At 46.1% G+C, this 21,702-nt stretch overlaps 4 protein-coding genes across 5 annotated transcripts in view; all 4 read left to right on the forward strand.

Moving 5' to 3' along the window:
- Positions 1–21,702, forward strand: part of LOC123746880 (probable G-protein coupled receptor 21) — a 132,148-nt gene that overhangs the window by 90,615 nt on the left and 19,831 nt on the right. The gene's annotated exons all lie outside the window — the stretch shown is intronic.
- LOC138359808 (pneumococcal serine-rich repeat protein-like) lies at positions 362–5,788 on the forward strand. Its single transcript, XM_069319513.1, has 2 exons — positions 362–437; positions 4,095–5,788. Exons 1-2 carry the CDS (start codon positions 362–364, stop codon positions 5,786–5,788), a joined length of 1,770 nt encoding a protein of 589 aa, XP_069175614.1.
- LOC138359809 (uncharacterized) lies at positions 8,353–11,249 on the forward strand. Its single transcript, XM_069319514.1, has 2 exons — positions 8,353–8,424; positions 10,524–11,249. The coding sequence occupies exons 1-2, from the start codon at positions 8,353–8,355 to the stop codon at positions 11,247–11,249; spliced, it is 798 nt and encodes a 265-aa protein (XP_069175615.1).
- Positions 13,891–14,676, forward strand: LOC123746783 (octapeptide-repeat protein T2-like). The gene has a single exon (XM_045728535.1). It carries the CDS (start codon positions 13,891–13,893, stop codon positions 14,674–14,676), a length of 786 nt encoding a protein of 261 aa, XP_045584491.1.

A 21,702-nucleotide genomic window follows, 5' to 3' on the forward strand; every position in this document is an offset into this window, starting at 1 on the left:
ATTTCCTGTGTTTTATTGTGTGTATTTCACACTCTCTCCCCCCTACACACTCTCCTCCCCCTTACACCCCCCCCTTACACCCCCCCCTTACACCCTCCCCCCCCTTACACCCTGCCCCGGGAGGAATGGAACTATCAGCAGAAAGCACCAAGCCATTACGATTGTATAGCACTTGGAAGGGATCAGGATAAGCATCCTTATCCCTCCCCCCTTCAAGGAGGAGTAAGGAGCAACTTAAGGGAACAATGTAGCGAGGATGGAGAGAGAGACGGCGGAGGTTTAATTAGCCAAAGTAAAGAACAGGGTAGACAGGTGTGTAAGGGAGTAGTGTCCTCCACTCTGTCAGGGCGAGCCGTGGGTAATGGGAGAGGAGATAATGGGAGAGGAGAGCGTGGGTGATGGGAGAGAAGGAGAGAAAGGGAACGTGGGCTTAGCAAGTAGGAGAAAATGGGAGATTATGAGCGTATTTATATTTACATCTATTGTTATTCGTCGTTTTTCTCCTCATTCAATGTAGCTCTTTATTACCGTCTAGCACAGAGCGCTACACTGTTGCGTGTGTCCTTATGTGTTCATGCAACAGTGTAATTTAAGGCTTACGTAAGCCTTAAATTACACTGTTGCGTGTGTCCTTATGTGTTCATGCAACAGTGTAATTTAAGGCTTACGTAAGCCTTAAATTACACTGTTGCGTGTGTCCTTATGTGTTCATGCAACAGTGTAATTTAAGGCTTACGTAAGCCTTAAATTACACTGTTGCGTGTGTCCTTATGTGTTCATGCAACAGTGTAATTTAAGGCTTACGTAAGCCTTAAATTACACTGTTGCGTGTGTCCTTATGTGTTCATGCAACAGTGTAATTTAAGGCTTACTTAAGCCTTAAATTACACTGTTGCATGTGTCCTTATGTGTTCATGCAACAGTGTAATTTAAGGCTTACGTAAGCCTTAAATTACAAGCATTGTTGAGTTCAAAAGGAAATACGGAACAGAATGTCTGGCTCGCTTGGAAAAAGTAGCGGGCCTGTAATTTTCAACAAGTAACACAGCACTTGAGGGCGAAGGTATATGCGGTTACACATGGTTCCGGAGCCACAAGTATCCCGGAGCATCACAAGGGAGCAGTTGGTGGAACTCGAAGCATCTTAGTTCACTGAGAACTTCAAGAACATTAACCTACGCTATACGGGGTTGCAACCGCCTGGAAACTCCTCCTCCTCTCTCCCTCCTGCCTCTCCTACCTTAAAGGCGAACAGTGAACACAGAGGAGAGGGAGAAGGAATTGGAGAATTGCTTTTACCGCTGACTGGGGCTCACTATTCTTGTGGTGGGAGGGATGGAAGGGGGTAGACGCTGGGAGAAATTGGAACAGAGAGAGAGAGAGAGAGAGAGAGAGAGAGAGAGAGAGAGAGAGAGAGAAGGAAGAATGAGAAGACTTAGCAGGACAAGAAGATAGAGAATTACATGTTGTTGTTATAGATTCAGCTACTTGGAACAAGTTCCAAGTAGCACGGGCTATGGTGAGCCCGTAACTTACCTGGCACAGGAGCGGGGCAAGTAGAACAGGCTATGGTGAGCCCGTAGTGTACTTACCTGGCACAGGAGCGGCGCTGTGCGTGACTGTGGAACTTGAACTGGATAGAATTACAGTTCAGTTGTGGTTATATAGAACCAGGAAGCACCTCTCTCTGCTACCATAACTACTCGAGACCAACAACCCTGGCACAAAGGATAGCAGCAGGATAACGATGATAACAAGCGTGTGAACCTGTAGCCTGTGCTGCTGTGCCTATCAGCCTCTTACGTAGTGGCTATCACTCTCGCACTGCCAGCTAGAACACCTGAGTTCAAGTCCTGGACAAAGTTCGACCCTGTGTTCCCAGCAATAATTAAGGACCTGGATGTAAAGTGATTAGCGGAACGTGTTCTAGGGTTGGGTAATAGGATACAAAGAGTGGGAAGATATGTAGGATAAGATGAATGAACCTACGAAATAGTAGTAGCAATAGAAGGAGAACAGTAGAGAAGGGAATTAGAATGATTAAGGAATAGGGGATGAGAATAAAATGGGGGAAACGATGTAGGGGGAGAAGCATGATAGGTCGGTAGTCAGTACCGACAACCGACGGTTAGAAAGGCGGGGTCCAAGAGCTAAGACCTCGATCCTGCAGGCACAGATAGTAAATACACTGTCTAAATCACCATGGAGAGGTGAGTGACATCTGTGATTGGATGCCAGTCAGAGGTGAGTGTTGCAGGGTCAGAGGTCAGTGTTACAGTCAGAGGTCAGTGTTGCAGTCAGTGTTACAGGGTCAGAGGTCAGTGTTACAGGGTCAGAGGTCAGTGTTACAGGGTCAGAGGTCAGTGTTACAGGGTCAGAGGTCAGTGTTACAGTCAGAGATCAGTGTTGCAGTCAGTGTTACAGGGTCAGAGGTCAGTGTTGCAGTCAGTGTTACAGGGTCAGAGGTCAATGTTGCAGTCAGTGTTACAGGGTCAGAGGTCAGTGTTACAGGGTCAGAGGTCAGTGTTACAGTCAGAGATCAGTGTTGCAGCCAGTGTTACAGGGTCAGAGGTCAGTGTTGCAGTCAGTGTTACAGTCAGAGGTCAGTGTTGCAGTCAGTGTTACAGGGTCAGAGGTCAGTGTTGCAGTCAGTGTTACAGGGTCAGAGGTCAGTGTTGCAGTCAGAGGTCAGTGTTACAGGGTCAGAGGTCAGTGTTGCAGTCAGAGGTCAGTATTGCAGGGTCAGAGGTCAGTGTTGCAAGATCAGAATATCTGTCAAAGATACATTTATTATTTCTTACGACTATTCAAACTATCTGTTAAGATCGTAAAAAGTATCTATTAACATTATTTGTTGCTTGGAGGATTTTAGCAATTGTAGGAGAGTGAATACTAAACACACACACACACACACACACACACACACACACACACACACACACACACACACACACACACACACACACACACACACACCAAAGAGACCAAAGAGACCAAAGAGACCAAAGAGCCAAAGCTCAACCCCCCGCAAGCACAAATAGGTGAATACACACACACACACACACACACACACACACACACACACACACACACACACACACACACACACACACACACACACACACACACACACACACACACACACTCACCATTTGCTCCTGTAGCTCCCAATTCCCAATTCCACTAACATCTCCCCTTCTTGTCCACGTTACTGCCAGGTGGTCCCAACACTATGCTCTCTAGTAGTGTAGCTCCTCCGTCTCTCCCTCTCTCTCTTCCCCCTCTCCTCTACCTCCCTCTCTCTCTCTCTCTCTCTCTCACCATCTTCCTCTCTCTCTCCCTCCTAACAGCCTCCACAGATTATACTCTATATCTCTGGAACACAAGTGGCCAGGGCAGTGGCATGTATAATATCCTACCCCCCAGCAGCAACAACACACTCAAACAAGAACACACTCAAACAAGAACACACTCAAACAAGAACACACTCAAACAAGAACACACACAAACAAGAACACACTCAAACAAGAACACACACAAACAAGAACACACTCAAACAAGAACACACTCAAACAAGAACACACTCAAACAAGAACACACTCAAACAACAACACACTCAAACAAGAACACACTCAAACAACAACACACTCAAACAAGAACACACTCAAACAAGAACACACTCAAACAAGAACACACTCAAACAAGAACACACACAAACAAGAACACACTCAAACAACAGCACACACAAACAAGAACACACTCAAACAAGAACACACTCAAACAACACACACACACAAACAACACACTCAAACAAGGAGAAACAACGACAGCGCCCCCTTTGGCACTCCGAAGGAAACTAATCAAAATATAGAACCGTTATTTCCTATCAGCAGCTCTCTGATTCACGTTGATCAGTTAGGTTGTCGGTGTCCCGCAAAGGCCTTGGAAGGAAGAGATAAGATAGCCATTTATATCTGACGTGGTCGCAAAAGGGCTCTTATGATGCCATTTATTGATCGTGGTTCGTTCGGGTGTTGTTGTTGGCTCGGTGGGTTGACTATTGAGGAAGCTTACTTTGGACCCCTAGTGAACAGGTCGAGGGAGCTACACTGTTGAACCTTCTGCTGTTGGCACTGTTGCTGCTGCTACTGTTGGCACTGTTGCTGCTACTGTTGGCACTGTTACAGAACCTGTTGGCACTGTTACAGCTTCTGCTGTTAGTACTGTTGCAGCTACTGTTGGCACTGTTACAGCTTCTGCTGTTAGCACTGTTGCAGCTACTGTTGGCACTGTTACAGCTTCTGCTGTTAGCACTGTTGCAGCTACTGTTGGCACTGTTACAGCTACTGCTGTTAGCACTGTTGCAGCTACTGTTGGCACTGTTACAGCTTCTGCTGTTAGCACTGTTGCAGCTACTGTTGGCACTGTTACAGCTTCTGCTGTTAGTACTGTTGCAGCTACTGTTGGCACTGTTACAGCTTCTGCTGTTAGTACTGTTGCAGCTACTGTTGGCACTGTTACAGCTTCTGCTGTTAGCACTGTTGCAGCTACTGTTGGCACTGTTACAGCTTCTGCTGTTAGTACTGTTGCAGCTACTGTTGGCACTGTTACAGCTTCTGCTGTTAGTACTGTTGCAGCTACTGTTGGCACTGTTACAGCTTCTGCTGTTAGTACTGTTGCAGCTACTGTTGGCACTGTTACAGCTTCTGCTGTTAGCACTGTTGCAGCTACTGTTGGCACTGTTACAGCTTCTGCTGTTAGTACTGTTGCAGCTGCTGTTGGCACTGTTACAGCTTCTGCTGTTAGTACTGTTGCAGCTGCTGTTGGCACTGTTACAGCTTCTGCTGTTAGCACTGTTGCAGCTACTGTTGGCACTGTTACAGCTTCTGCTGTTAGTACTGTTGCAGCTGCTGCTGGCACTGTTGCAGCTGCTATTGGCACTGTTGCTGCTACTGTTGGCACTGTTGCAGCTTCTGCTGTTAGTACTGTTGCAGCTGCTGCTGTTGGCACTGTTGCAGCTGCTGCTGTTGGCACTGTTGCAGCTGCTGCTGTTGGCACTGTTGCAGCTACTATTGGCACTGTTGCAGCTACTGTTGGCACCGTTGCAGCTGCTGCTGTTGGCACTGTTGCAGCTGCTGCTGTTGGCACTGTTGCAGCTGCTGCTGTTGGCACTGTTGCAGCTGCTGCTGTTGGCACTGTTGCAGCTGCTGCTGTTGGCACTGTTGCAGCTGCTGCTGTTGGCACTGTTGCAGCTTCTGCTGTTGGCACTGTTGCAGCTGCTGCTGTTGGCACTGTTGCAGCTGCTGCTGTTGGCACTGTTGCAGCTGCTGCTGTTGGCACTGTTGCAGCTTCTGCTGTTGGCACTGTTGCAGCTGCTGCTGTTGGCACTGTTGCAGCTGCTGCTGTTGGCACTGTTGCAGCTACTGTTGGCACCGTTGCAGCTGCTGCTGTTGGCACTGTTGCAGCTGCTGCTGTTGGCACTGTTGCAGCTGCTGCTGTTGGCACTGTTGCAGCTGCTGCTGTTGGCACTGTTGCAGCTGCTGCTGTTGGCACTGTTGCAGCTACTATTGGCACTGTTGCAGCTACTATTGGCACTGTTGCAGCTACTATTGGCACTGTTGCAGCTACTATTGGCACTGTTGCAGCTACTATTGGCACTGTTGCAGCTACTATTAGCACTGTTGCAGCTAATTTGATGGATAAAATACCACCAATACCTTTCAGTCCAGAAATACAATTGTTGTTCAAGCACCCGGTCGGCCGAGCGGACAGCACGCTGGACTTGTGATCCTGTGGTCCTGGGTTCGATCCCAGGCGCCGGCGAGAAACACTGGGCAGAGTTTCTTTCACCCTATGCCCCCTGTTACCTAGCAGTAAAATAGGTACCTGGGTGTTAGTCAGCTGTCACGGGCTGCTTCCTGGGGGTGGAGGCCTGGTCGAGGACCGGGCCGCGGGGACACTAAAGCCCCGAAATCATCTCAAGATAACCTCAAGATAACCCTGACAGCCTGACACTCTGACAGCTCAAGGGCGTCTGACAGCTGAGTAGACAACGCTTCGGATTCGTAGTCCTGAGGTTCCGGGTTCGATCCCCGGTGAAGGCGGAGACAAATGGGCAAAATGTTTCTTTCACCCCTAATGCCCCTGTTACCTAGCAGTAAATAGGTGCCTGGGAGTTGGACAGCTGCTACGGGCTGCTACCTGGGGGGCGCTAAGCCCAGAAATCATCTCAAGATAACCTCAAGATAACCTCAAGATAACTGGTAATTACAGCTAACAGCCCTTAGGGGTAATGGCTGGCTCTTTGAGGATTTATTAAGCAAACACTCATTTGTTATTCATGATTGCCTAACAACTGAGGGACCAGTTGGTTCACTCCTCGGGCGGGACAGAAGCGATTGGGCAATATATCTATGTGCAGGCTTTCTGTCTCCGACGGGGGCCGTAGTATGGAATCGAACTCTCTGCCTGGCGGCTTCACGAACACACGCACCACCAAGCCAGAGGAGACAAGCATCAGCAGCTGCGACAACAACCCATTAACAAATTTTCCTGCATTCCCGCCACACACACACCGAAACTACGACGTTGGTACAACGTTCGAACAAGTTTTAACACCTCCTAACCAGTTATAACAACCAATATAGCAAGTTGTAACAACGTTCTAATACGTCATAAACACGTTAAGCCAAGATGGAACAACTTTATTACAAGTTGTAACAAGCGGAAAATAAAGACAGTTTCGATTTGTGTTTAATATTACAATTGGTAAAAAACATGAAATTGATCTAATATATATAAAATGGACACAAAGTTTTACATGAATAGTAGCAAATAGAATGGCATATAAAGGGCAACTATAAGGAGAAATCTATGTGTACATGAAAGTACCATAGATTCGAGCAAAGGGGAAGGGAACTAGGGGAGAAAGCGCCAAGCCATTATCATTATATAGCACTTGGAAGGGATCAAGATAAGGATTTGGGATGGGCCGAAGGGAAGGAATGGTACCCAACCACTTATGGACGGTCGGGGGATTGAACGTCGACCTGCAAAAAACGAGACCGTCGCTCTACCGTCCAGCTCAAGTGGTTGGGTTTCAGAGGGTCCAGCCACAGTAGATCTGTTTTTAAATGGCGGGATAATCAGTGCTTCAAAAGTATTCAACCCGTTCTCGCACTTTCTTATAGTCAATATTGACTTATTAAATAAGTGCATATGTTACATACTAATTTATTGTAAATATTTTAGTTTACCTTGAAAAGCTTCATAGAAAACACCGACCTTACCTAACCTTCTTAGTATGTTAAGATATGCATCTTATTGCTTCGTAATTACAATTATTACTTAACCTATTATAGGTATAGGTTAAGTAATAATTGTAATTACGAAGCAATAAGATGCTTATCTTAACATACTAAGAAGGTTAGGTAAGGTCGGTGTTTTCTATGAAGCTTTTCAAGGTAAACTAAAATATTTACAATAAATTAGTATGTAACATATGCACTTATTTAATAAGTCAATATTGACTTAAAGAAAGTGCGAGAACGGGTTGATGTATGAACCACTAGCCAACAAGCAGCATATCTGGAACATACCTTTAGAGGGTCTTGTGAGTTCTACTCCTCCCCAAACCCGTCAGGCCAGGGCCGACTTGTGATAACTTGGTCCAACAGGCTGTTGCTTGGAGCGGTCGTAATCTTCGTGTAGGTCATAAACCGATATATTCCCCTCGCCAAGCTTCAGGCGTGTATACTTGTCAGCGTCTCACCAGTTCACATCCTCGCTCATACTTGCTAATTCATTGGCTTCTATTTTTAAGCGCCCTTTGAGCAGTCATAATTAGAGTTGGAGGAGAGCGGACGGCGGGTTATTGTAACCCAGGGCTTCACAAGGGCTTCCACACGCCACGTGAGGGTTCCACACGCCACGTGAGGCTTCCACACGCCACATGAGGCTTCTACACGCCACATGAGGCTTCCACACGCCACATGAGGCTTCTACACGCCACATGAGGCTTCCACACGCCACGTGAGGCTTCCACACGCCGCGTGAGGCTTCCACACGCCACATGAGGCTTCCACACGCCACGTGAGGGTTCCACACGCCATGTGAGGCTTCCACACGCCACATGAGGCTTCCACACGCCACATGAGGCTTCCACACGCCACGTGAGGCTTCCACACGTCACGTGAGGCTTCCACACGCCACATGAGGCTTCAACTCGCCACACGGGGCTTCAACTCGCCACACGGGGCTTCCACACACCACCCAAAAGAGCTCGGCGCTCTTGTGTGTGCTTATGATAAATATGTGACAAGCTGCCAACACCTGTCGCCAGTGATGACCATGATGGATAGCAGCTATGTGGCGAGCTGTCAACACCTGTCGCCAGTGATGACCATGATGGATAGCAGCTATGTGGCAAGCTGTCAACACCTGTCGCTAGTGATAGCCATGATGGATAGCAGCTATGTGGCGAGCTGTCAACATCCACCAGCAGATGTGTAAAATATCTGCAGGGTTGGAGAACTGAATCTTCAACTTCTCTGACATATCAAGAATGTGACACTCCCAAGACGGCGGTGGGGAGAGTGAAACACCTCTGGATCGAACAAATCCACAAGGGCCGTGACGAGGATTCGAACTTGCGTCCGAGAGCATCCCAGACGCTGCCTTAATCGACTGAGTTAAGGAAGCGTATTTGATGTGATTTCTGTGTGTAACCTCTGGATCGCTTACGTGTTGGCAATGCTAGATTAATTCATCGGCAGTTAACACTGTTAACTGCCGATGAATCAGCCTGTCATAACACTGAATAACAGTGTTATTCAACCGATGAATAACACTGTCAACCTGCACTCTGCTACGTGCTGAAATATGCCGATTGCGTGTACTCTTTCGATGGTTGTTCTGATTTTCAGAATAGTTGGATAATTTGGGTTCGAATCCACCTCGTTTACCTCGATAAGATCTCTGGCGAATCTCATTCCTTTGATGTTATTCGTCTTCGTCTTGTTTAACTCCACGTTTAGGGGGAAATTTTCAGAGAAAACATTACTCTGTTTCACAGTTAATTTACATACCTGATAATATATAAATATCTAGTGATGACTCTACGTACGTTTCTGCTTAGCAATTCTCTAAAACGTCTGATGAGTTCAGCTTTGTCGAAAGCTTTGGAAGTATCAAGAGAGAGAGAGAGAGAGAGAGAGAGAGAGAGAGAGAGAGAGAGAGAGAGAGAGGGAGAGAGAGAGAGAGAGAAAGGAGAGAGAGAAAGGAGAGAGAGAGAGAGAGAGAGAGAGAGAGAGAGAGAGAGAGAGAGAGAGAGAGAGAGAGAGAGAGAGAGAGAGAGAGAGAGAGAGAGAGAGAGAGAGAGAGAGAGACAGAGGGAGAGAGAGAGAGAGAGAGAGAACAGAGGTACATTGCGAATTGCAGTACTGAATAGTTTCCGCCGCAACCAAACTACAGAGCGTTGTTGAATAACCAGTTTTATATGCAAATTGAAAGCGAGAGGCGCCTAGTTCGTCCTTAAATGATATCTAGACACTGTGAGTATTCCTGGCTGAACACATATCTTTTCAGAATTGCTCACTAACTTGCCCAGTTTTACTTACTTTTACTTACTAACTTGGTCTCGTTAGAGGAGGGAACCAAGGAGACAGGTAAGAATACAGATGGTAACGAATAATTGATGTTCTTAATGTTCTTAATGACGTCTTCAAGATGATGTCATGAACACTTTTCATAGATGGAAAACTTTGTACTTAACTCGATCTTCACAACAGAAGTTAAATGTGTTGAACTACCCTGGGTTCGATCCCGGGCGCCGGCGAGAAACAATGGGCAGAGTTTCTTTCACCCAATGCCCCCTGTTACCTAGCAGTAAATAGGTACCTGGGTGTTAGTCAGTTGTCACGGGCTGTTTCCTGGGGGTGGAGGCCTGGTCGAGGACCGGGCCGCGAGGACACTAAAGCCCCGAAATCACCTCAAGGTAACCTCAAGGTAAGAGGGGTGGGAATTGTGATAGGGACGAGGGGGGGGGGGGGGCACACGAGACAGGGAGAGACGGGATTATAAAATAAAAGAGAAAGCACAATAGTGGTCAGAACAGCATCACCCACCACCTAAAATGAGTAAAGGAGAGAGACCAGATAAGGGGAGATAAAGTAGGGGAAGAGGACATAGGAAAGGCTAGATGAGGGAGGAGAGATGAGGTAGAAAGAAAAAGGGAATGGAGAGAACTGACAGTAATGAGGAATAGCAACAACGGGAAGATGTATGAGAAAGATAAAGGGAAGAGCAAATGAGAAGATTGGAAGGGGTTCTTGAAGAGGAGAAGAGAGGGGGGAGGGGAGGGGGGGGGGAGGGAGGGGTTATGAAGGAGGGGAGGAAAGGTTAGGGGTCGCTCAGTTCAACCCCCCCCCCATCTCCCCCAGGCCCCCCTTCACAGCTGGCTCTTCTCACCCCCCCCCCCACCACACACCCCCACAATTTCTGCCTCGCCCCTAACCTCTGTTTAGACCTTTGCTGGTCCATATACACCCCCACTACCACCCTGCCGCCCTGCCAACCCTCCCAGCGTCCCTACCAACCCTCCCAGCGACCCTACCAACCCTCCCAGCGTCCCTGCCAACCCTCCCAGCGTCCCTACCAACCCTCCCAGCGTCCCTACCAACCCTCCCAGCGTCCCTGCCAACCCTCCCAGCGACCCTACCAACCCTCCCAGCGTCCCTACCAACCCTCCCAGCGTCCCTACCAACCCTCCCAGCGTCCCTACCAACCCTCCCAGCGTCCCTACCAACCCTCCCAGCGTCCCTACCAACCCTCCCAGCGTCCCTACCAACCCTCCCAGCGTCCCTACCAACCCTCCCAGCGACCCTGCCAACCCTCCCAGCGTCCCTGCCAACCCTCCCAGCGACCCTACCAACCCTCCCAGCGACCCTACCAACCCTCCCAGCGTCCCTACCAACCCTCCCAGCGACCCTACCAACCCTCCCAGCGTCCCTACCAACCCTCCCAGCGTCCCTACCAACCCTCCCAGCGTCCCTACCAACCCTCCCAGCGTCCCTACCAACCCTCCCAGCGTCCCTACCAACCCTCCCAGCGACCCTACCAACCCTCCCAGCGTCCCTACCAACCCTCCCAGCGTCCCTACCAACCCTCCCAGCGTCCCGGCAGTCATGGGATGGGAGGGCTCTGGCAGGGAGAGAAAACCGATATTCCGGGAGTGTTTAAAGTTGCCGTGAATGTTGAATGTGTGGAGGCTGGGATCACCAGAGCCATGTTTACTGGCTGGCGACCGTACCCGTCTCTGCTGCCCGTCCTCGTGGCCCGTCCTCGTGGCCCGTCCTCGTGGCCCGTCCTCGTGGCCCGTCTTTGTGGCCCGTCCTCGTGGCCCGTCTTTGTGGCCCGTCCTCGTGGCCCGTCCTCGTGGCCCGTCTTTGTGGCACGTCCTCGTGGCCCGTCCTCGTGGCGCGTCCTCGTAGCCCCGTCCTTGTGGCCCGTCCTCGTGGCCCGTCCTCGTGGCCCGTCCTCGTAACCCGTCCAAGCTACTAAGCTCTGGGGGCGTGGACAGGGCCCTCCCTACATCACCAGTATGCTAATGTGGTACACGGAATTGTTCATTTAAATTCCATGATTAATTAAATCCACGTTAAATGGTACTTCACTGTTGCAGATTTTTATCTCGAGAAGTACGTGCGTGCGTGCGTGTGTGCGGGCGGACACGTGGGCGAAGGACACGTTCGAACAGGTTTGACACGTGGTGCGAATGGAATTGGGGGGGGAGGGGATGGTAGAAGGTTGTTTTCCCACTGTTTAATCTCCTTTGTGAAGCTTGGAGAAGGTTAATCTGACGAAACATGTACATCTTTCTTCAGGCAAACTACTTGATTTCCTTATATTAATTAGTTTATGAGCTGATTTAATCAGTGACTTCGTGAGGCTAGTCACAGGTGACGTCGTGACGATTCTGTTACCTGATTACATCCTCTAGGAGCTGAGTGACTTCCATGTGATGTCACTAAGGATATTTACCTATTCTACAAGCCCGAGACATCGTCATTAATTCACTAATTATTTGTAACGCTATGATGGCTGAGGTAATTATATTTTGACCAGACCACACACGCTAGAAGGTGAAGGGACGACGACGACGACGTTTCGGTCCGTCCTGGACCATTCTCAATCGACTTGAGAATGGTCCAGGACGGACCGAAACGTCGTCGTCCCTTCACCTTCTAGTGTGTGGTCTGGTCAACATACTTTAGCCACGTTATTGTGACTCCTCGTCTGCATGAGGTAACGATAGTTAGTCGTATATCGCTCTTGCAAGCCGATGTCCATTGATTGAGTCCCAGTAGCAGTCGGGTATGTGGTCCTTAAACTATTAGGGTATTCTTAATGCTCCAAGAGTCATAATTTTAATTAATTGACTAATGTTCACGGAGCTTTAAGTAATTTCAAAAACCACAGAAAGCCTCCATGTTTTCCGGAGTGATGTCATTTCGGCTTTTTTGTTGACATTCTTTAATATTAGGTGACTTCATTAGGTCTTCGTAAAGTTCGTATGTGTACAGGTGATATCATTAGATGTTGATAAGGTTCCAGTACGTCCAAATGACATCATTAGACGTTGATAACGTTCCAGTACTTCCAGATGACATCATTAGATGTTGATAACGTTCCAGTACATCCAGATGACATCATTAGATATTGATAACGTTCTAGTACATCCAGATGACATCATTAGATGTTGATAACGTTCCAGTACTTCCAGATGACATCATTAGATGTTGATAACGTTTCAGTACATCCAGATGACATCATTAGATATTGATAACGTTCCAGTACATCCAGATGACATCATTAGATATTGATAACGTTCCAGTACATCCAGATGACATCATTAGATGTTGATAACGTTCCAGTACATCCAGATGACATCATTAGATGTTGATAACGTTCCAGTACATCCAGATGACATCATTAGATATTGATAACGTTCCAGTACATCCAGATGACATCATTAGATATTCATAACGTCCCAGTACATCCAGATGACATCATTAGATGTTGATAACGTTCCAGTACATCCAGATGACATCATTAGATGTTGATAACGTTCCAGTACATCCAGATGACATCATTAGATATTGATAACGTTCCAGTACATCCATATGACATCATTAGATATTGATAACGTTCCAGTACATCCAGATGACATCATTAGATGTTGATAACGTTCCAGTACATCCAGATGACATCATTAGATATTGATAACGTTCCAGTACATCCAGATGACATCATTAGATGTTGATAACGTTCCAGTACTTCCAGATGATATCATTAAATTTTGGTGGCGTTCATGAAGGCGCAGATGATATCATAAATAACCACAATGGAATCTCTGGCACAGGAGGTCCAACGACCCTTTGCCTAGCTGTTGGACAGCTTTATTGAGCCATAAATACTCCAGTAGACAAGCAAATATTCCCAGAGCAGGAGAAAGAAAGTCTGAGAGCAAGAATAGAACACAGACAGAAATTTTAATAAAATTCAAAGCAGATAAAGATTCTTACAGATGAACAGAATCAAAGCAGAAGAGAAGAAAGCGTCAAGCCATTACGACTGTATATAGCACTTGGAAGGGATTAAGGATTTGGGATGAGACGAGGAGAGAGAAATGGTGTCCAAGCACTTGGACGGTCGGGGATCGAACGCCGACCTGCATGAAGCGAGACTGTCGCTCTACCGTCCAGCCCAAGTGATTAGGCTAATCAGGCAGTCAAAGAGGGAGAAAGATCGAGAGAGGAGACAGAAAATGAGGTGGGTACAAATTAAAGATTTAAATAGAGAAGGAGAGATGAGGAATGAGGAAAGACAGAGATGGAGAACGAGAGGAAAGACAGAGATGGAGAACGAGAGGAAAGACAGAGATGGAGAACGAGAGGAAAGACAGAGATGGAGAACGAGAGGAAAGACAGAGATGGAGAACGAGAGGAAAGACAGAGATGGAGAACGAGAGGAAAGACAGAGATGGAGAACGAGAGGAAAGACAGAGATGGAGAACGAGAGGAAAGACAGAGATGGAGAACGAGAGGAAAGACAGAGATGGAGAACGAGAGGAAAGACAGAGATGGAGAACGAGAGGAAAGACAGAGATGGAGAACGAGAGGAAAGACAGAGATGGAGAACGAGAGGAAAGACAGAGATGGAGAACGAGAGGAAAGACAGAGATGGAGAACGAGAGGAAAGACAGAGATGGAGAACGAGAGGAAAGACAGAGATGGAGAACGAGAGGAAAGACAGAGATGGAGAACGAGAGGAAAGACAGAGATGGAGAACGAGAGGAAAGACAGAGATGGAGAACGAGAGGAAAGACAGAGATGGAGAACGAGAGGAAAGACAGAGATGGAGAACGAGAGGAAAGACAGAGATGGAGAACGAGAGGAAAGACAGAGATGGAGAACGAGAGGAAAGACAGAGATGGAGAACGAGAGGAAAGATAGAGATGGAGAACGAGAGGAAAGACAGAGATGGAGAACGAGAGGAAAGACAGAGATGGAGAACGAGAGGAAAGACAGAGATGGAGAACGAGAGGAAAGACAGAGATGGAGAACGAGAGGAAAGGGAGAGAACGAGAGCAGGCGACGGTATCGACGTTCACACTAGGAACAAGTTCGCAGAGGACAGGAGAGGCGTGTGTGTGTGTGTGGAGAAGGCCGCCCTCTTGCCCCGCCCTTCATGAGGCTGTAGGTAGGAGTGTGAGGAAGTTTATTGCCTCACACCTCACGACGGTAGAGGTGAGTGTGTGAGGAAAGATTTTGCCTCACTCATGATGCTAGAGATGGGGTTTATGAGGAAGGACCTTTCCTCAAAGCTCATGATAACATGAGGAAGGACCTTTCCTCAAAGCTCATGATAACATGAGGAAGGACCTTTCCTCAAAGCTCATGATAACAAAGGCGACTATATATTTATTGTCTTTCAATAAATCATTTTTTATCGTGAATGCCTCATCATACTGACTTGAAACTAGAAGCATTTATACGTATTAATAAAAGTGACATTTACTTTCATTGTCGCGTAATGTTGCCCAATGAAAACTATTGTATCAGGCAGAAATATATGTGAACCTGGGATGGATGCGACCGTAGAGTTTAACGAACAATGAGATTTAAATTTGTTAAATTTTGCCCCGAAGGGCGAGTTTATTGGGCAGCGTCACTCATCCTGTGAGTGGACACACCGCCATAGTGACAGTATTGGGCAGCGCCACTCATCCTGTGAGTGGACACACCGCCATAGTGACAGTATTGGGCAGCGCCACTCATCCTGTGAGTGGACACACCGCCATAGTGACAGTATTGGGCAGCGCCGCTCATCCTGTGAGTGGACACACCGCCATAGTGACAGTATTGGGCAGCGTCACTCATCCTGTGAGTGGACACACCGCCATAGTGACAGTATTGGGCAGCGCCACTCATCCTGTGAGTGGACATAGCAGCATGTACAACACTCCCCAATAGGAAGAAAACCCGCTGGGTTGTTCATCCTGTCGATCTAACCGCGATAGAAAGCGATAAACCAGTATTACTATATATCAATTGGAAAGGATATGAAAACAAGGAGCTGGGATAGGACGGTGTGAAGGAATGGTGCCTAACCACTTGCACCATCGGGGGATCGAACGCCGACCAACAAGAATAGCTGTTAGTCTATCTGTTATCCCTGCCGTCTACTTCATTATATATGTTACTGTATAACTGATAACTCTACTAACTCTACCGCCCTCCTTCTTGAGGTTATATCTTGAGATGATTTCGGGGCTTTAGTGTCCCCGCGGCCCGGTCCTCGACCAGGCCTCCATCCCCAGGAAGCAGCCCGTGACAGCTGACTAACTCCCAGGTACCTATTTACTGCTAGGTAACAGGGGAATCAGGGTAAAAGAAATTCTGCCCATTGTTTCTCGCCGGCGCCCGGGATCGAACCCGGGACCACGGGATTACGCGTCCAGTGTTCTGTCCACCACACCAAGAGCCTAACACACGTCGCAATAGCTAGAGTCCGCGTAGACTACGTTCTTAGAATTGACTTCCCGGAGTTGGCCTTACTGCGTCGCTGTTGGTCTTCCTCGAACCATCTATGATTTACTTCCACTGCCTTGCCAGCCACTTGGGGTGGACGGTAGAGCGACGGTCTCGCTTCTTGCAAGTCGGCGTTCAATCCCCGACCGTCCAAGTTGTTCAGCACCATTCCTTCCCCCCCGTCCCATCCCAATTCCTTATCCTGACCCCTTCCATGTGCTGTATAGTCATAATGGTTTGACGCTTTTCCTGATAATTCTCTCCCTCCCACTGCGTTGGCAACACTACATAGTCTCCTGAGGGAGACGGTCGGCCAAGCGGACAGCACGCTGGACTTGTGATCCTGTGGTCCCGGGTTCGATCCTGGGCGCCGGCGAGAAACAATGGGCAGAGTATCTTTCACCCTATGCCCCTGTTACCTAGCAGTAAAATAGGTACCTGGGTGTTTGTCAGCTGTCACGGGCTGCTTCCTGGGAGTGGAGGCCTGGTCGAGGACCGGGCCGCGGGGACACTAAAGCCCCGAAATCATCTCACGATAACCTCAAGATAACCTCCTCGGCTTGGCGCCTTCTTTTGATAATTATCAACTACCACTTCCACCCAATTAACGTCTGACAATCAGTGCCAGAGTATATTAATTAACAGACTCTTGGATAAAAATATTTTCTAAATCTATTTTTAGTCTAAATCTAAATCTATCTTCATTGTTTACATAGGGTAACTTTTATACTTAATCAGAGGTAATAAACCACATTCCTAGAATTAAATCTAAAATCTGCCTTCTGTAATGAATTGAACTTTGTTTTATATTACCAAGATCTCGTGAATCGTGATGTATATGAAGATTTACTCTGTGTAAGAGTCTATGTAATATGTATTTATATATATATATATATATATATATATATATATATATGTGTGTGTGTGTGTGTGTATGTGTGTATATATATGAATACATATACACACATACACATGTGTATATGTGTATATATATGTGTATATGTGTATATATATGTATATATATGTATGTGTGTATATATATGTATATATATGTGTAAGAGTCCACGCTCAGAGCATCTGCAATACCATCTCTCAGAGCATCTTCAGTGCACAAGGCCTGCCTGTCTTATTCTCATGTTTGTGTAAACTCAAAAGGAGACAATGCTTATCAGTCAATCCTTCATGTTTGTTTACATTCCACATTTTTGTTTTCAGGTGAATGTTGTTGAGGATGGTGGTTCGAGGGAGCTCGTGCATGGACTTGACAGTAAGTGAGGTCAAGCGCTGTGTTCTTAATGGCTGCTCTTCGGTACGGTAGCATGTTGAAATTTTTTGTTGCATATTAGTAAGGAGTGTGTGTGGATGTTAACCAATTATACTGATCCTGTGGATTTGCTTTCCTGTGTTCCAGTTGTTATCTACGATTTTCTACTGTGAGGCAGTTGTTATCTGCGATTTCCTTCTTTTATTCAGTCGTTATCTGCGATTTTCTACTGTGAGGCAGTCGCTATCTGCGATTTCCTTCTTTTATTCAGTCGCTATCTGCTATTTTTTCCTGTGATTCTGTCGTTATCTGCGATTTCCTCTTGTTATCCAGTCGCTATCTGCGATTTTCTTCTTTTATTCAGTCGCTATCTGCTATTTTTTCCTGTGATTCTGTCGTTATCTGCGATTTCCTCCTGTTATCCAGTTGCTATCTGCTATTTTCTACCGTGATCCAGTCGCTATCTACGATTTCCTACTGTGATTTAGTAGCTATCTACGATTTTCTCCTGTCATTCTCTCGCTATCTGCGAGTATCCCTTGTGATCCAATTTCTATCATCGATTTTTGTCCCATTTCAGTTGTTCACAAGTTTTAGTCATGTTCACCTCGGCATAATACTTTGGGACAGCTGTGCAGTCTGATGTTTATAAAACCCAAAAGCACTATTAACGCTAATGGTAGCTTTGTGGATGACCCTACCAGCTTGCTCCTAATGACCTTTGAAGCTCGCTTTGAAAAACTAGTGCCTTGACTTGGAAGATCTATATAGCATGGTTTGAAGACAAATGACTTGGCATTAAAGTTCAATAACTTGACCTGCAGACATAAATCAATTATTCTTTAATGTAAATATAATTAAAACCCATTATTAGACTTGGAAGTTCTATAACCTTGCTGTGAGTATTAGTAATCCATTGACCTGAATATAAAGGCCAGAAGGTTTGTGTAGAATATCAATAACGTTGGTTTAAATTTTGTATATACAAATTATTAGCTTAGAAGATTTTTTATATTTAATAATTATTTGGCTGTGAGGGTCTATAATTTAGCTCTTAAGAAATATACATTTTGACTCTCAGGACCTATAACTTTGTTTTTCAATTCCAGTAACTGTCTCCTTCCTCACTTCCTTAGTGCCTCCTTCCTCCCTCTTCCCCTTGACTGCTTCCCTCCCTGCCTTCCTTACTCTCTCTCTGTCTGCCTCTTCCTGCCTCCTCTATCTGTCTGCCTTCCCCTCTCCCTGTCTGTGTCCCCCCCCCTTCCATCCCCAGGACCACCTCTACAAGGACCACCTCTACAAGGACCACCTCTCGTAGGAAAACCCTTCCCAGGACCTCGGCTCTCAACGCCAAAGCTACAACATCAAAAGATTTACAAGTGGACCAGATCCAGTGGTAACATTAGCAATTTACAAGTTAACTCAAAGGTCAGCGTCCGGATCGTCCTTTCGTCTCTTCTGAGAAATTGCCATCACTGCTGCTCCTCCCATTCCTCCTTTTCCTCGACCTCCTCGTTGTCCTCTTCCTCCACAGTGTAAAAACTAATTTCCTTTCGATTATCTCTAGCATCAAATTAGAAGGAGGAGAGCTGCTAAGGCACAGGTCAGTCTCAGCGACAGTCATATGACGCCAGATTCCGGACACATACAGAACAGAAGGTAATGGAACATCGGTAACACTATGATAAACTATCAACAATGAAGCAGGGGAACATAAAGAGAGGATTGGCTGCACTATTTTTGACTGCCATGTTGTTGCAGGCAAAAGGCGCCAACAAAAACACGAGATCAGACAGGAATAACGAGGGTATTTACCTGGATGAAGGAACATCTGTCAGATTGAAGCTAGAGAGTGTGTGAGAGAGGGAGCATAGAGCTTCCACTTAGATAGGAAATTCGTACAGAACGACATTATTTATAGATAGACATTGAACCTGTAGACGAAATGTCATCAACAGTCTACTCTCATCGTGGTGTTATGCACATGATCGCTACATATAAGATACTTATTGGCTCTGACGAGGAAAACAGGGAAGGAGGAAATTGTTCAGTAAACACAACGAAACAACACAAAAGATCGTGGGTAGAAAGTATCACTTGAGCCGCAAATTTGAAGGAAAACTTCTCTGTCTTAAGAGTATCAAGATATGCTTAAATTATATATTATAGAAAATCTTATGGATTTGGAGCCGTGTCATTAATCGACTGAAAGGTGAAAAGCCGAGGGCCAAGAGCTGACGCTCGTTCCTGTGTTCACAATGAAGCAAATACACACACACACACACACACACACACACACACACACACACACACACACACACACACACACACACACACACACACACACACACACACACAATTTCAACCTGTTTTTTTTTCATTCCCATTCCCATACACAAAAAAACTACTCAACATAATTCTAAAACACCACCACACTTGCAACAAACCTTTAATCCACAAACACACGCCCCAGGTCCCCATTCCCCAACCCACCTTCAACACCCATAACTCCCCAATTCCCCACTGTCAACACACCCCCTCTCTCCCTCCCTCGTCCCAATCCCCTCATTTCTCAGCGCCAGCGGGTCTAACCAACCACAGTGGTGGTGGTGGTGAGGTCAGGACGGATCCAGTTGGTAATGCCACCAAGCACTAAGGCAGACCATTGATTTCAGGCGGACCCCAGAATGAAAACTCCCACACACACCAGATACGACCGACTCGCTTTCATGAATGAAGCTATTTTAGTAATGTTTTGTTTGTAAACAATGATTTTATAATAATAATAATATTAATTATTCAAATAATAATTGTGATACAGTATTTTTGCTTTATATTATTTTTATTGTTTACTAGGATTTATATTTGTTTTTATTTATTGATTGTTCTTTCTTTGGCATTTCGAAGTAATAGTTACGTTATCGGTTCGGTTATCTGAAGAAATTTTAGGACGATTCGCTTTTGTTCATCCATCGTGTTATGGGACACACTCGTTATTCACACTTTATCATTATCTGCTGTTAGTTACAGCCGTCTTTGTTGTTGTTAAAGATTTAGCTACTCGGGATGAAGTGTCCATGTAGCACGGGCTATGGCGAGCCCGTAATAAAGCTGTCAATCACCACTTTGAATTGCAAGTTAATTCACACCTCCAATCACTCCTATCAGTAATCACAGCCAATGGCGACCGCTAGACAGCACCGTCAAATATAACTTGTCAGTTATCAGTGCCAGTCACAGTTGACAGTATATCCACTGTCAATCCTTGCACCTGTTCAACCCTCTCCTCATAGCCCCCCCCCCCTAATCCACACAATCCTTTCACGTTTCTGTGATGTGAGGATTGTGTGCTTCCTTATCTAATCGACAGGATAGGAGATAAACTAAGTGTGTTTTTCCTGCTTGAGATTGGTGCGCTGGTTCTCTTATCCCCGAAGAGCTCTGTCCCCTCCGGTTTAATTCTTACTATTTGGAACTTTAGCTGAGATGGCAGACCTAAATTGTAATTTTAGAAAAAATACTCCAATTTAACGTCGCCAAATCCGATAAAGATAAAGTCATTTATGATCAATTAATTGTTCATTGTCCTGCATTTCCAAATAGCCTCCCTCAATTACAGCAGTGTTTCATCACTGTATACGATCTTAAATGATAATTACAATCAGTCACAGGCATCAATCACATCCATCACTCCCTGTCATCTGTCATCTGTCAATAACCACCTTCAATCACGGCTCTCAATAACCACCCTCAACCACAACCGTCAATAACCAGTCATATAATTTATCCAGAGAGATATTGACTAAAGTATGACCTTTACAAGATAGGCGAAGGATAAGAAAATATTGAGTCATTATAATCGGATCGAATCTACTTTCCTGGCCTCTCTACACATACCCCAGAAACATGAATTGGATCCCATGGTATGACCTCTATATATCCTAATAGATATATCACACTATGGTGATTCCAGTCATGTGTTCTCCCTGCTTCTCAATCGACTTGAGAATGGTCCAGGACGGACCGAAACGTCGTCGTCCCTTCACCTTCTAGTATGTGGTCTGGTCAACATACTTTAGCCACGTTATTGCGACTCATCGCCTACACATGGTGATTCCAGTGTGCATATGTAAGGTAGCATTTACATGTAAGATAACATGTAAGATTTAAAATCGACAGGAATCTTTGAGACATGCTGAGAACAATGCATCAATAACACAATAGCCACAGGTGTAGTTGTGGGTTGTAAAGTCCTTAGCACTTTACAACTCACAAATTACAACATGGGAGAACTCATCACTTGTTTGAGATTCCTCAAAGTTGTTTTATCGTATATTGCAAAGGTTC

The sequence above is a fragment of the Procambarus clarkii genome, chromosome 93 (assembly GCF_040958095.1).
Source record: "Procambarus clarkii isolate CNS0578487 chromosome 93, FALCON_Pclarkii_2.0, whole genome shotgun sequence".
In the NCBI taxonomy this organism is placed as follows: domain Eukaryota; kingdom Metazoa; phylum Arthropoda; class Malacostraca; order Decapoda; family Cambaridae; genus Procambarus; species Procambarus clarkii.

Coding starts and splice junctions, on each gene's coding strand:
- LOC138359808 (XM_069319513.1), top strand. CDS start 362: ATGGGAGAGGAGATAATGGGAGAGGAGAGCGTGGGTGATGGGAGAGAA. Junction 438..4,094: donor AGGGAACGTGGGCTTAGCAA/GTAGGAGAAAAT, acceptor CCTAGTGAACAG/GTCGAGGGAGCTACACTGTT.
- LOC138359809 (XM_069319514.1), top strand. CDS start 8,353: ATGGATAGCAGCTATGTGGCGAGCTGTCAACACCTGTCGCCAGTGATG. Junction 8,425..10,523: donor TGATGGATAGCAGCTATGTG/GCAAGCTGTCAA, acceptor ACCTCTGTTTAG/ACCTTTGCTGGTCCATATAC.
- LOC123746783 (XM_045728535.1), top strand. CDS start 13,891: ATGGAGAACGAGAGGAAAGACAGAGATGGAGAACGAGAGGAAAGACAG.